Source organism: Erinaceus europaeus, chromosome 10 (genome assembly GCF_950295315.1).
Source record: "Erinaceus europaeus chromosome 10, mEriEur2.1, whole genome shotgun sequence".
Taxonomy (NCBI): Eukaryota; Metazoa; Chordata; class Mammalia; order Eulipotyphla; family Erinaceidae; genus Erinaceus; species Erinaceus europaeus.
Genome location: NC_080171.1, coordinates 80,556,035 through 80,570,330, shown reverse-complemented (window position 1 = coordinate 80,570,330; position 14,296 = coordinate 80,556,035). Strand labels below are relative to the sequence as shown.

Genomic DNA, 14,296 nt, shown 5'->3' with positions numbered 1-14,296 from the left:
TCTACACCTTTTTTCCGTCACCAGAAAACAACTTCCCCTTTCATTATTTTGGGTAGTTAAAACAAAAAGCCAACTAGTACTAGCAAACATACCTTTCTAGTTTCTCTTCAGACTCTGTCTTTTGTATATGGGTGTTTATTTCCTCCTGAGCTATTTTACAAATAGTTTGTTTTGAATTTTAGTTTATTAATGAAGGATCAAGAATCAGAGTATCTCTGTCATATGTGGTACTTAGGATTGAATTTGGAATTTCATGTGTGCAAGTTTAGAGATTTACCTGCTGTGCTACTTTCTGGGCTATAAGACATTATTTTTCTATTTAAGATTTATTAAGAGGAGACTAAGAGAACCAGAGCATCACTTTTGCACATTTTGTGCTGGTGATTGAACTCAGGACCTCATGCTTTTTATTCCAGTGCTCTAGCCACTCTGTACAGCACCTGATTTGCCACAAGTTTTTTTTTTTTTTTTACACGTATCTCTGAAAGCCTTTATATCTGTGTTTATTTTAACTGTAAGAGACCACTTTAGCTTTATTTTGGGTGGTAGATGCAAGTTTATAGGTATCTTCAATTTCTGTAAAGTTCATTCATTATTCATTTATATCTGGTTTAAAAGAATGAACTTTAGTAAATTTAAATTTTGACTTGGAGTTTTTATTTTCCCTTTTGTTGCCCTTGTTTTTATTGTTGTAGTTATTATTGTTGTCATTGTAAGATAGGACAGAGAGAAATGGAGAGAGGACAGGAAGACAGAGAGGGGGAGAGAGAAAGATAGACACCTGCAGACCTGTTTCACCACTTGTGAAGCGACTCCCCTGCAGGTGGGGAGGCGAGGGCTCTAACCGGAATCCTTCCGTTGGTCCTTGTGCTTTGCACCACGTGCGCTTAACCCACTGCACTACTACCCATATCCCATAAAGCTTTATTTTATACTCTGCTGTTGCTACTGTCTCATCACTTTTCTTTGTATTGGCATTTCACAACTCATTCTTATTTTTATTGTTAATATAGTGCTTTTTTCTTTTCTTTAATCTTACTGTCTTTTAAGATCTTGTTCTCTAACTTTGTTTTCCATTTTCTCTTTTTTACTTTTCCCATACAGTGTTGTTACAGATCTTATAGCAGTCGGTTTAAAGGTAGGAATTTTTTACTATCCTTTCATACATACTTTAAAATTTTAGCTTTGACTCCCCTCACATCCCCAGTGGTGAAATTATTCACCTGTTAATATAAAATGATGTTTTCTTGTATGGTGATAATCAGTCCCCTTTCCTCCCAGTGCCCAAGCCCCAGTTGCAAAAAAAAAAAAAGAACAACAAAAACAATTACATATATGGTGGTTGGGGAAGTGGCTCAGCATGTAGAGTATAGGACTTGCATGCATGAAGCTTCAGGCTTGATCCATAACCCTGCATATATCAGATTAGTACTCTGACCTCTTTCTCTCTCTTTAAATAAATCTTTATAAAGCAACCTAAGATTTGGAGTTGTGGAATCTTTGAAGGATTGCTATGCCTACTTAACTGTGGGGGGAGGGGAGTATATCTTGATGATAAATGAAATAGAAATTGTATTGTTACATACAGGAACCATATTTGAATCTATGATTGTATTTCTGATAAATTATTTTGAGGCTGTGGTCCGGGAGGTGGCGCAGTGGATAAAGCATTGGACTCTCAAGCATTGAGGTTCTGAGTTCAATCCCTGGCAGCACATGTACTAGAGTGATGTCTGGTACTTTCTCTCCTATATTTCTCATAAATAAATAAATAAATAAAATAGGGAGTCGGGCTGTAGCGCAGTGGGTTAAGCGCAGGTGGCGCAAAGCACAGGGACAAATGTAAGGATCCCGGTTCGAGCCCTGGCTCCCCACCTGTAGGTGAGTCACTTCACAACTGGTGAAGCAGGTCTGCAGGTGTCTTTCTCTTCCCCTCTCTGTCTTCCCCTCCTCTCTCCATTTCTCTCTGTCCTATCCAACAACGACAACAACAATAATAACTACAACAATAAAACAACAAGGGCAACAAAAGGGAATAAATAAAATTAAAAATAAATAAATAAAATCTTAAAAAATTGTTTTGAGGCATGCAGTTTGAAAACAAAGATGAGATCCTACTCTGAAGAAAAATAAAAATGATTAATTCACTAGATAATCTTTTTTTTTTTTTTTTGAGTGGATTTTTGTTTATTTTGTTGGAGGGGCTAATGATTTACTATAGAGTTGTTGACTCCTGAGTCCTCTTTCCCTCCCTCCCTTTCTCCCTCCCTCCTTCCCTCCCTTCTTTCCTTCCCAATGATCAGGGTTATCACTGGGGCTCAGTGCTGGCACTACAAATTCCCTGCCACTGGCATCCATTTCTTCCCCTCTGTTATACTTGATAAGACAGAGAGAAATTGAGACAGTGAGGAGAAAGAAAGCAGACCTGCGTCACTGCTTATTAAGTGCCTCCCTGCAGGTGGGGAACCAGAGGTTCAAACCTGGATCCTTCCATGTGGGTCCTTGCGCTTTCTATTATGTGCACTTAACCAGGTGTGCCACTGCCTAGCCCCCTCAACTTCTTTCTGTCTTATCAAATAACATAAGAAGAAAGATTAGAGATAGATAGAATAAAAGGCCACTGGGAGCATCATGCATGGATTCATCACCAGGACTGAGTGATAACCCTGGTGGCAATAAAAAAAAAGAAGAAATATATGTATTCACATGACAGTTTTAATGATGTGTTGTTTTAGCTCTATGAAAAATTGTGTAAAATCCAAGTTCTTGATTTCCTCAAATTAACAGGCTTTAGAAAGGGTCTGACATCAAAACTTTCCAAATTTATAAACCATATTACCCCCTTCAGCCCACTGAAACTTACTTTTCCCTTGGTGCAGAAATCTTGGAAAGGCCACTGCCAGGTGTCTTAACTCTGCTCTTCAGGATCCTACTTTGACATTGTACCTCTAGCACATTACTATGGACAAACCTATAGTAACTCAAATCAGCAGAACCATCTTTCTTTCACCCAAGCTCCTGGGAGGTTGACTTCCTTGTAAAATATTTCCCTGTAGAAGACAATCTTTTTGTATATTTAAGTAGTGGAAATGTATTCGCCATATAAACTTCCTTAAAAATATATTTCTTACTTGTTAGCTCTAGAACTTCAGGCATGAAAATATGTACTTTTAACAGGCCAAGAAAAAGTGTGCGTGTGTGTGTGCAATTGAGTATATACTTAAATATGAAATTCATTATTTGGGGCCCGGGTGGTAGCATAGCGGGTTAAGCTCACATGGCGTGAAGCACAATGACTGGTTTGAAGATATGGTTTGAGTCCCTGTCTCCCCACCAGTAGGGGAACACTTTACAAACTGTGAGGCAGGTCTGCAGGTCTTTTATCTTTCTCTCACTCTCTCTGTTTTCCCCTCCTCTCTCAATTTCTTTCTGTCCTATCCAACAATGACAGCAATCACAACAATTACAACGGTAAACAACAACAAGGGCAACAAAAGGGAAAAAATTGCCTCTAGGAGCAGTGGATTCGTAGTGCAGGCACTGAGTCCTAGCAATAACCCGGGAGGCAAAAAATAAAAAATTTAAAAGAAATATATATGTAGTGTTCTGGGAGGTGGTGCAGTGATAAAGCTTTGGACTCTCAAGCGTGAGGTCCTGAGTTCCATCCCTGGCAGCACATGTACCAGAGTGATGTCTGGTTCTTTCTTTCTCCTCCTCTCTTCCTCATTGATAGATAAGTAAAATCTTTTTTTTAAAAAAAAAAGAAAGAAAAAAATATATTTGTATATCAAATGCAAACAAATAAAGTTCATTATTTCAGAGAAAAGAAGCAGTTTTTAGAGATTAAGTGGTTCACTATAAAATATCACGACAGCAAGATTTTAAATATTTTCTCCACTAATGTGTTTCTAGCATCTAATAAGTTCTTAGTTCATTCATGATGAATGAGTAAATGTCAGGTTCTCATATATTTCGTTGCTAGCTTTGGACTGGAATTCAAACCTAATTTCACTAGTGTTTCTTCTACTAAGAATATGCTATTTTGTAAGAGAATTAAGTTTTTCAAGTTGAAATATTTTTAGAAGACAGGTAAACATTGTAAGGCAGTTTAGGATCATACTGTGTGTGGATCTCACTATACGAAGTTGAACAGTAAACAAAATGTCAGTTTTTCAGCTTTTCCTAAATTGGGGAGAAAAAAAAGGCCTTCGGCACTACTCATATAAGGGTTTGTTTTGGGGGTCGGGCGGTAGCGCAGTGGGTTAAGCGCACGTGGCGCAAAGCACAGGGACCGGTATAAGGATCCAGGTTCCAGCCCCCGCTCCCCACCTGCAGGGGAGTCGCTTCACAAGCAGTGAAACAGGTCTGCAGGTGTCTATATCTTTCTCTCTCCCTCTCAGTCTTCCCCTCCTCTCTTCATTTCTCTCTGTCCTGTCCAACAATGAACGACATCAACAATAACAATAATAACCACCACAAGGCTACAACAACAAGGGCAATAAAAGGGGGAAAAAATGGCCTCCAAGAGCAGTGGAGGCAAATAACCCTGGAGGCAAAAAGAAAGTTTGTTTTACCTCTCTATACTATCTCTCGCTTGAAACTACTTTTTTTCTTTAAAGAAACAATGAAAAATGCTGCCATTATCTTTTTTTTTAATTTTAAAAAAATTATCTTTATTTATTGGATAGAGACAACCAGAAATTGAGAGGGAAGGGGGAGACAGAGAAGGAGAGACACAGAGAGACCCCCTATAGCCCCACTTAACCACTTCTTTTTTTTAAAATTTATTTCTTTATTGGGGAATTAATGTATTACATTCAACAGTAAATACAATGGTTTGTACATGCATAACATTCCCCAGTTTCCCATTTAACAATACAACCCCCACTATGTCATTTATCATCCTTCATGGACCTGTATTCTCCCCACCCACCCAACCCAGAGTCTTTTACTTTGGTGCAATACGCCAGTTCCATTTCAGGTTCTACTTGTGTTTTCTTTTCTGATCTTGTTTTTCAACTTCTGCTGAGAGTGAGATCATCCCATATTCATCCTTCTGTTTCTGACTTATTTCACTTAACGTGATTTTTTCAAGGTCCATCCAAGATCGGCTGAAAACGGTGAAGTCACCATTTTTTACAGCTGAGTAGTATTCCATTGTGTATATATACCACAACTTGCTCAGCCACTCATCTGTTGTTGGACACCTGGGTTGCTTCCAGGTTTGGGCTATTACAAATTGTGCTACCAAGAACATATGTGTACACAGATCTTTTTGGATGGATGTGTTGAGTTCCTTAGGATATAACCCCAGGAGAGGAATTGCAGGATCATAGGGTAAGTCCATTTCTAGCCTTCTGAGAGTTCTCCAGACTGTTCTCCACAGAGGTTGGACCAACTGACATTCCCACCAGCAGTGTAGGAGGGTTCCTTTGACCCCACACCCTCTCCGGCATTTGCTGCTGTTACCTTTTCTGATGTATGACATTCTCACAGGAGTGAAGTGGTATCTCATTGTTGTCTTTTTTTGCATTTCTCTGACAATCAGAGACTTGGAGCATTTTTTCATGTGTTTCTCGGCCTTTTGGATCTCTTCTGTGTGAATAGTCTGTCCAAGTCCTCCCCCCATTTTTGGATGGGGTTATTTGTTGTCTTGTTGTTGAGTCTGATAAGCTATATATGTTGGTTATTAAACTCTTATCTGATGTATGGCATGTAAAGATCTTCTCCCATTCTGTGAGGGGTCTCTTGGTTTGGGTAGTGGTTTCTTTTGCTGTGAAGAAGCTTTTTAACTTGATGTAGTCCCACAGGTTTATACTTGCCTTAGTTTTCCTTGTAATTGGATTCGTTTCATTGAAAATGTCTTTAAAATTTATGTGGAAATGAGTTCTGCCAATATTTTCCTCTAAGTATTTGATAGTTTGTGGTCTAACATCCAAGTCCTTGATCCACTTGGAATTTACTTTTGTATTTGGTGAAATACAGTGATTCGGTTTCATTCTTCTGCATGTTTCAACCCATTGTTTCCAACACCATTTGTTGAGGAGACTCTGCTTTCCCCATGTAATAGTCTGGGCCCCTTTGTCAAAGATTAGATGTCCATAGGTGTGGGGCCTCATTTCTGGGCTCTCAATTCTATTCCACTGGTCAGTGTGTCTATTCATGTTCCAGTACCAAGCAGTTTTGATGACAATGGCCCTATAATACAGTTTGAGATCTGGGAGTGTGATGCCTCCAGTTCTGTTCTTTTTTCTCAAGATTGTTTTGGCAATTCTAGGTTTTTTCTGGTTCCAGATGCCATTATCTTTTTTTTTTTCATTTTATTTTATTTATTTTCCTTTTGTTGCCCTGTTGTCTTTTTATTGTTGCTGCTGTTGTTGTTGATGTTGTCATTGTTGGATAGGACAGAGAGAAATGGAGAGAGGAGGGGAAGACAAAGAGGGGGAGAGAAAGATACCTGCAGACCCACTTCGCCTGTGAAGCGACTCCCCTGCAGGTGGGGAGCCGGGGTCTCGAACCAGGATCGTTTCACCGGCGATGAAGAAGGTCTGTAGGTGTCTTTCTCTTCCTCTCTCTGTCTTCACCATCTCTCTTGATTTCTTTCTGTCCTATCCAACAACGAACGACATCAACAACAGTAATAACTATAACAAGGCTACAACAACAAGGGCAACAAAAGGGGGAAAAATGGCCTCTAGGAGCAGTGGATTCATGCAGGCACTGAGCCCCAGCAATAACCAAGGAGGCAAAAAAGAAAAATCATTTTATTGTGTGTTTGTGTGTGGGGTAATGACTTACAATACATTAGCTGAATATGGGTAGTTTCTTATCTTCTGTGGCTATTAATTTTGAGTTTCTTTAAATGAAGAACCAGCCATGAGTGATACTGAGCATGCTTCAATACCACACAAGATAGATCAGTGTCAGCATTTGGGTAACATGGATTTGTGTATACCCGTGTATTTTAAATTTCCAGCTCATACCTTAATTACTGTTAGCTAATCTACCTATCTATATTTTATCTCATTTACTTACTTTTTTTTTTTTTTTGATAGGGAGAGAGCAGAGATACTACTGCACTCCCTACCCTACTGTTCCTAAAGATTCCTTCATGAAGTTGTACATATATATTGAATGGTAACTGGGGGCTTGAATCTAGGTTCTTACATATAGTAGAATATATATTCTACTGTATGAGCCAGCACTTGGCGTCAACAAATTTTTAACATGAAGAACGTTCATATGTTAAAAGTCTTTCTGGTAAAGACAACAATGAGATACCACTTCACTCCTGTGAGAATGTCATACATCAGAAAAGGTAACAGCAGCAAATGCCGGAGAGGGTGTGGGGTCAAAGGAACCCTCCTACACTGCTGGTGGGAATGTCAGTTGGTCCAACCTCTGTGGAGAACAGTCTGGAGAACTCTCAGAAGGCTAGAAATGGACTTACCCTATGATCCTGCAATTCCTCTCCTGGGGATATATCCTAAGGAACCCAACACATCCATCCAAAAAGATCTGTGTACACATATGTTCTTGGTAGCACAATTTGTAATAGCCCAAACCTGGAAGCAACCCAGGTGTCCAACAACAGATGAGTGGCTGAGCAAGTTGTGGTATATATACACAATGGAATACTACTCAGCTGTAAAAAATGGTGACTTCACCGTTTTCAGCCGATCTTGGATGGACCTTGAAAAAATCATGTTAAGTGAAATAAGTCAGAAACAGAAGGATGAATATGGGATGATCTCACTCTCAGGCAGAAGTTGAAAAACAAGATCAGAAAAGAAAACACAAGTAGAACCTGAAATGGAATTGGCGTATTGCACCAAAGTAAAAGACTCTGGGTTGGGTGGGTGGGGAGAATACAGGTCCATGAAGGATGATAAATGACATAGTGGGGGTTGTATTGTTAAATGGGAAACTGGGGAATGTTATGCATGTACAAACTATTGTATTTATTGTTGAATGTAAAACATTAATTCCCCAGTAAAAAATAAATTAAAAAAAAAGTCTTTCTGGGCTATCTTCCTTTTTGTTGTTGGGGCTTCATTGCATTGGGTGGACTTTTACAGAGAGACGGTGGGAGAGAGGGAAAAACACTATGTTTTTTTCTAGTACTGGGGGCTGGCTTGAACCAAGGCTGTGATGGCAGAGCGGGCACCCTCCCAGGTGGGTATCTTGTTGTTAGTCCTGTCATATTTATTTATTTTGCCTCCAGGCTTATGACTGGGGCTTCATGCCTATGCTATGAATCCACTGCTCCTGAACACCATTTCCCCCATTTTTTGTTGTCATTATTATTGTTATTGCTGTTGTTGTTGGATAGGACAGAGAGAAATTGAGAGGTGGGGAAGACAGAGAGGGAGAGAGAAAGACAGACACCTGCAGACCTGCTTTACCACTTAAGTGACGCCCGCCCCCTGTAAGTGGGAGCCAGGAGCTCGAACCAGGATCCTTACATTGGTTCTTGCTGGTCTTGTGCTTCACACTAATAACCCACTGCATTACTGCCTGGCTCCCCTCTTCTCATTTTAAATGATTAAATGAGTATTAAAAGCTTAGGTTTAAGCGCAGGTGGCGCAAACCCCAAGATCGGCATAAGGTTCCCGGTTCGAACACCGGCTCCCCACCTGCAGGGGAGTCGCTTCACAGGCAATGAAGCAGGTCTGCAGGTGTCTATCTTTCTCTCCCCCTCTCTGTCTTCCCCTCCTCTCTCCATTTCTCTCTGTCCTATCCAACAATGACAACAACAATAAAACAACAAGGGCAACAAAAGGGAATAAATAAATAAAATAAATATTTTTTAAAAAAGTCTTTAAAAAAATTTTAAAAAATTAAAAAAAAAATAAAAGCTTAGGTTTTGGGAGTTGGGCGGTTGCGCAGAGGGTTATGTGCAGGTGGCGCAATAAGTATTCCAGTTCGAGCCCCCGGCTCCCCATCTACAGGGCAGTCACTTCACAAGCAGTGAATCAGGTCAACAGGTGTCTATCTTTCTCTCCCCCTTTCTGTCTTCCCCTCTTCTCTCATTTCTTTCTGTCCTATCCAACAGCAACGACATCAATAATAAGTTCAACAATAAAACAACAAGGGCAGCAAAAAAGGAACAAATAAATATTTTTTTAAAAGCTTGCTTTTGGGGGTCGGGCGGTGTGGCGCAGTGGGTTAAGCGCATGTGGCGCAAAGCGCAGGGACCGGCGTAAGGATCCCGGTTCGAGCCCCCGGCTCCCCACCTGCAGGGGAGTCGCTTCACAGGCCGTGAAGCAGGTCTGCAGGTGTCTATCTTTCTCTTCCCTTCTCTGTCTTCCCCTCCTCTCTCCATTTCTCTTTGTCCTATCCAACAACGAATTGCGTCAACAAGGGCAATAATAATAACCACAACAAAGCTACAACAAGAGCAACAAAAGGGGGGAAAAAAAAGCTTGCCTTTTTAGGGAAGTCTCTAAATAACTTCTGGTAGTTATCATACCTGTCTGCATAGCAAAGAACAACAGAATATATTAAAAGTCGTTATGAAGATTTATTTTTCTGTTTCCTGGATTAGGGCTATAGCGTGTGGACCAAATTCAGTTAGTCACCTACTTTTTAAAAAAATTTCTTAATTGGGGGATTAATGTTTTACACTCGTTAGTAAATACAATAGTTTATACATGTATAACATTTCTTGGTTTTCACATAACAATACAATCCCCACTAGGTCCTCTGTCATCATTTTTGGACCTGTACACTCCATCCCAGGGTCTTTTACTTTGGTGCAATACATCAACTACAATTCAGGTTCTACTTGTGTTTTTTTCTCTTCTGATCTTGTTTTTCACCTTATGCCTGAGAGTGAGATCATCCCATATTCATCCTTCTGTTTCTGACTTATTTCACTTAACATGATTTCTTCAAGCTCCATCCAAGATGGGCTGAAAACGGTAAAGTCACCATTTTTAATAGGTGAGTAATATTCTATTGTGTATATATAAACCACAGCTTGCTAAGCCACTCATCTGTTGTTGGACACCTGGTTGCTTCCAGGTTTTGACTATTACAGATTTTGCAGCTATGAAATATGTGTACACAAATCTTTTAGGATGGATGTGTTGGGTTCTTTAGGATATATCCTCAGGAGAGGAATTGCAAGATCATAGGGTAGGTCCATTTCTAGCCTTCTGAGAGTTCTCCAGACTGTTCTCCACAGAGGTTGGACCAATTGACATTCCCACCAGCAGTGCAGGAGGGTTCGTTTGACCCCCACACCCTCTCTGGCATTTGCTGCATTCCAGGCCATAATAGCTGAAAAATTCTCTACTCTAGACAACATCAAAGACATAAAGATTCGAGAAGCCCAGAGGGTCCCAAACAGAATTAACCCAGACCTAAAGAAACCAAGACATATCATACTTAGAATGGAAAGGAATAAGGATAAAGAAAGGATCCTGAAGGCTGCAAGAGAAAAACAGAGTCACCTACAAAGGAAAACCTATAAGGTTAGCAGCAGACTTCTCCATACAAACACTACAGGCCAGAAGAGAATGGCAAGATATCTACTGAGTGCTCAATGAGAAAGTCTTTCAGCCAAGAATACTATATCTTGCTAGACTGTCATTCCGACTAGAGGGAGCCATCAAAACCTTCTCAGACAAGCAACAGTTGAAGGAAGCAACCATCACCAAGCTGCCCTGAAAGAAGTTCTGAAAGGTCTATAAACAATCAGAGCACCACAAATAGGACATATATCAAAACACTCTAAAACTCTACAAGAATGGCTTTAAAATATCTTCAATCTTGGACATCAATAAATATCAATGGCCTGAATTCAGCTATTAAAAGACACAGAGTAGGAAGATGGATCAGAAAACACAACCCAACAGTATGTTGTCTACAGGAAACCCACCTAACTCAACAAGACAAACACAGACTTAAAGTGAAAGGATGGAAAACTATCATACAAGCCAATGGCCCACAAAAAAGGGCAGGAACAGCTATTCTCATATCTGACATGATAGACTTTAAAATAGATAAGATTACAAAAGATAGGAATGGACACTACTTAATGCTCAGAGGTTCAGTCAGACAAGAGGACTTAACAATTACTAATATCTATGCACCCAATCAGAAGCCATCTAAATACATCAAACTTCTACTGAAAGAGCTACAGCAATATATTAACAGTAACACAATCATAGTAGGGGACTTCAACACCCCACTCTCTCAACTTGACAGTTCATCCAGGCAGAAAATCAATAAAGACATAAGGGAGCTAAATGAAGAGATAGATAAACTAGAACTATTGGACATTTTCAGAGTCATTCATCCCAAGAAACTGGAATACACATTTTACTCAAATCCACATGGGTCCTTCTCAAGCATAGACCATATGTTAGGCCACAAAGACAGCATCAGCCAATTCAAGAGCATTGAAATCGTCCCAAGCATCTTCTCAGACCACAGTGGAATGAAATTAACACTTAACAATCAACAAAAGATTAGTAACAGTCCCAAAATGTGGAAGCTCAACAGTACACTTCTTAACAACTTCTGGGTCAAAGAGGAAATTAAGGAAGAAATCAAAATGTTTCGAGAGTTCAATGAAAATGAAGACACAAGCTATCAAAATATTTGGGACACAGCTAAAGCAGTCCTAAGAGGGAAGTTCATAGCTATACAAGCACACATTAGGAAATAAGAAAAAGCACAAATAAACAGCCTGATTGCACATCTTAAAGACCTAGAAGAAGAACAACAAAGGAACCCTAAAGCAACGAGAAGGACAGAAATCACTAAAGTTAGGGCAGAAATAAATAACATTGAGAATAAGAAAACCATACAAAAGAACAACGAAAGTAAATGTTGGTTCTTCGAAAGAGTAAACAAAATTGACAAACCTTTAGCCAGACTCACAAAACAAAAAAGGGAGAAGACCCAAATAAATCGGATAGTAAATGAAAGAGGAGATATCACAACAGACACCACAGAAATTCAACATATCATGCGAGGCTTCTATGAACAACTATATGCTACCAAGCTAGAGAACCTGGAAGAAATGAATGATTTCCTAGATACCTACCAACTTCCAAAACTAAGTAAGGAGGAAGTGGATAACATGAACAGGCCCATCACAGCTAATGAAATTGAGACAGTTATTAAAAATCTCCCCAAAAATAAAAGTCCTGGACCAGATGCTTTTACAAATGAATTCTACAAAACCTTCAAAGAAGAACTAATACCTCTACTTTTAAAAGTCTTCCAGAAGATTGAAGACACTGGATTACTCCCTGCCAGCTTCTATGAAGCCAACATCACCCTTGTATCAAAAGCAGATAGGGACAGAACCAAAAAAGAAAACTACAGACCAATATCTCTGATGAATATAGATGCGAAAATATTAAACAAAATTCTAGCCAACCGGATACAGTAGTATATCAAAAAGGTTGTTCATCATGACCAAGTGGGGTTTATCCCAGGCATGCAAGATTGGTTTAATATATGTAAATCAATCAATGTGATCCACCACATCAACAAAAGCAACATCAAAAACCACATGGTCATATCAATAGATGCAGAGAAAGCCTTTGACAAAATCCAACATCCCTTTATGATCAAAACACTACAAAAAATGGGAATAGATGGAAAATTCCGGAAGATAGTGGAGTCTATATATAACAAACCTACAGCCAACATCATACTCAATGGTGAAAAACTGGAAGCATTTCCACTCAGATCAGGTACTAGACAGGGCTGCCCACTATCACCATTACTATTCAACACAGTGTTGGAAGTTCTTGCTATAGCAATCATGCAGGAGCAAAGAATTAAAGGGATACAGATTGGAAGAGAAGAAGTCAAACTCTCCTTATTTGCAGATGACATGATAGTATACATGGAAAATCCTAAGGAATCCAGCAAGAAGCTTTTGGAAATCATCAGGCAATACAGTAAGGTGCCAGGCTATAAAATTAACATTCAAAAGTCAGTGGCATTCCTCTATGCAAACACTAAGTTAGAAGAAATTGAAATCAAGAAATCAATTCCTTTTATTATAGCAACAAAAACAATAAAATATCTAGGAGTAAATCTAACCAAGGAAGTGAGAGACTTGTATACTGAAAATTATGAGTCACTACTCAAAGAAATTGAAAAAGACACAAAGAAGTGGAAAGATATTCCATGTTCATGGGTTGGAAGAATTAACATCATCAAAATGAATATATATATATATATTTTTTAAATTTTTATTTTACTTATTCCTTTTATTGTTGTAGTTATTATTGTTGTTGTCGTCATTTTTGGATAGGACAGAGAGAAATGGAAAGAGGAGGGGAAGACAGAGAGGAGGAAAGAAAGATAGACACCTGCAGACCTGCTTCACCGCCTGTGAAGCGACTCCCCTGCAGGTGGGGAGTCGAGTCGGGGTTCGAACCAGGATCCTTATGCCGGTCCTTGTGCTTTGTGCCACCTGTGCTTAACCCTCTGCGCTACAGCCCGACTCCCCAAAATGAATATATTACCCAGAACCATCTACAAATTTAATGCTATCCCCATCAAGATCCCAAGCACATTTTTTAGGAGAATAGAAAAAATGCTACAAATGTTTATCTGGAACCAGAAAAGAACTAGAATTGCCAAAACAATCTTGAGAAAAAAGAACAGAACTGGAGGCATCACACTCCCAGATCTCAAACTATTATAGGGCCATTGTCATCAAAACTGCTTGGTACTGGAACATGAATAGATACACTGACCAGTGGAATAGAATTGAGAGCCCAGAAATGAGGCCCCACACCTATGGACATCTAATCTTTGACAAAGGGGCCCAGACCATTACATGGGGAAAGCAGAGTCTCTTCAACAAATGGTGTTGGAAACAATGGGTTGAAACATGCAGAAGAATGAAACTGAATCACTGTATTTCACCAAATACAAAAGTAAATTCCAAGTGGATCAAGGACTTGGATGTTAGACCACAAACTATCATATACTTAGAGGAAAATATTGGCAGAACTCTTTTCCACATAAATTTTAAAGACATTTTCAATGAAACGAATCCAATTACAAAGAAGACTAAGGCAAGTATAAACCTATGGGACTACATCAAATTAAAAAGCTTCTTCACAGCAAAAGAAACCACTACCCAAACCAAGAGACCCCTCACAGAATGGGAGAAGATCCTTACATGCCAAACATCAGACAAGAGTTTAATAACCAACATATACAAAGAGCTTGCCAAACTCAACAACAAGACAACAAATAACCCCATCCAAAAATGGGAGAGGACATGGACAGAATATTCACCACAGAAGAGATT

The 14,296-nt window shown here is 39.3% G+C and overlaps 1 protein-coding gene across 2 annotated transcripts in view; it reads left to right on the top strand.

Moving 5' to 3' along the window:
• The window catches only part of PTBP3 (polypyrimidine tract binding protein 3), an 81,531-nt gene that overhangs the window by 2,649 nt on the left and 64,586 nt on the right, over nt 1-14,296 (top strand). The window contains exon 2 of one of the 2 annotated variants that reach the window (XM_060199960.1): nt 1,105-1,138. The exons of the other annotated variant lie outside the window; for it this stretch is intronic. Within the exon in view, the coding sequence (XP_060055943.1) occupies nt 1,105-1,138 (34 nt within the window). The remainder of the gene's footprint in view (nt 1-1,104; nt 1,139-14,296) is intronic. 2 annotated transcript variants of the gene reach the window in all.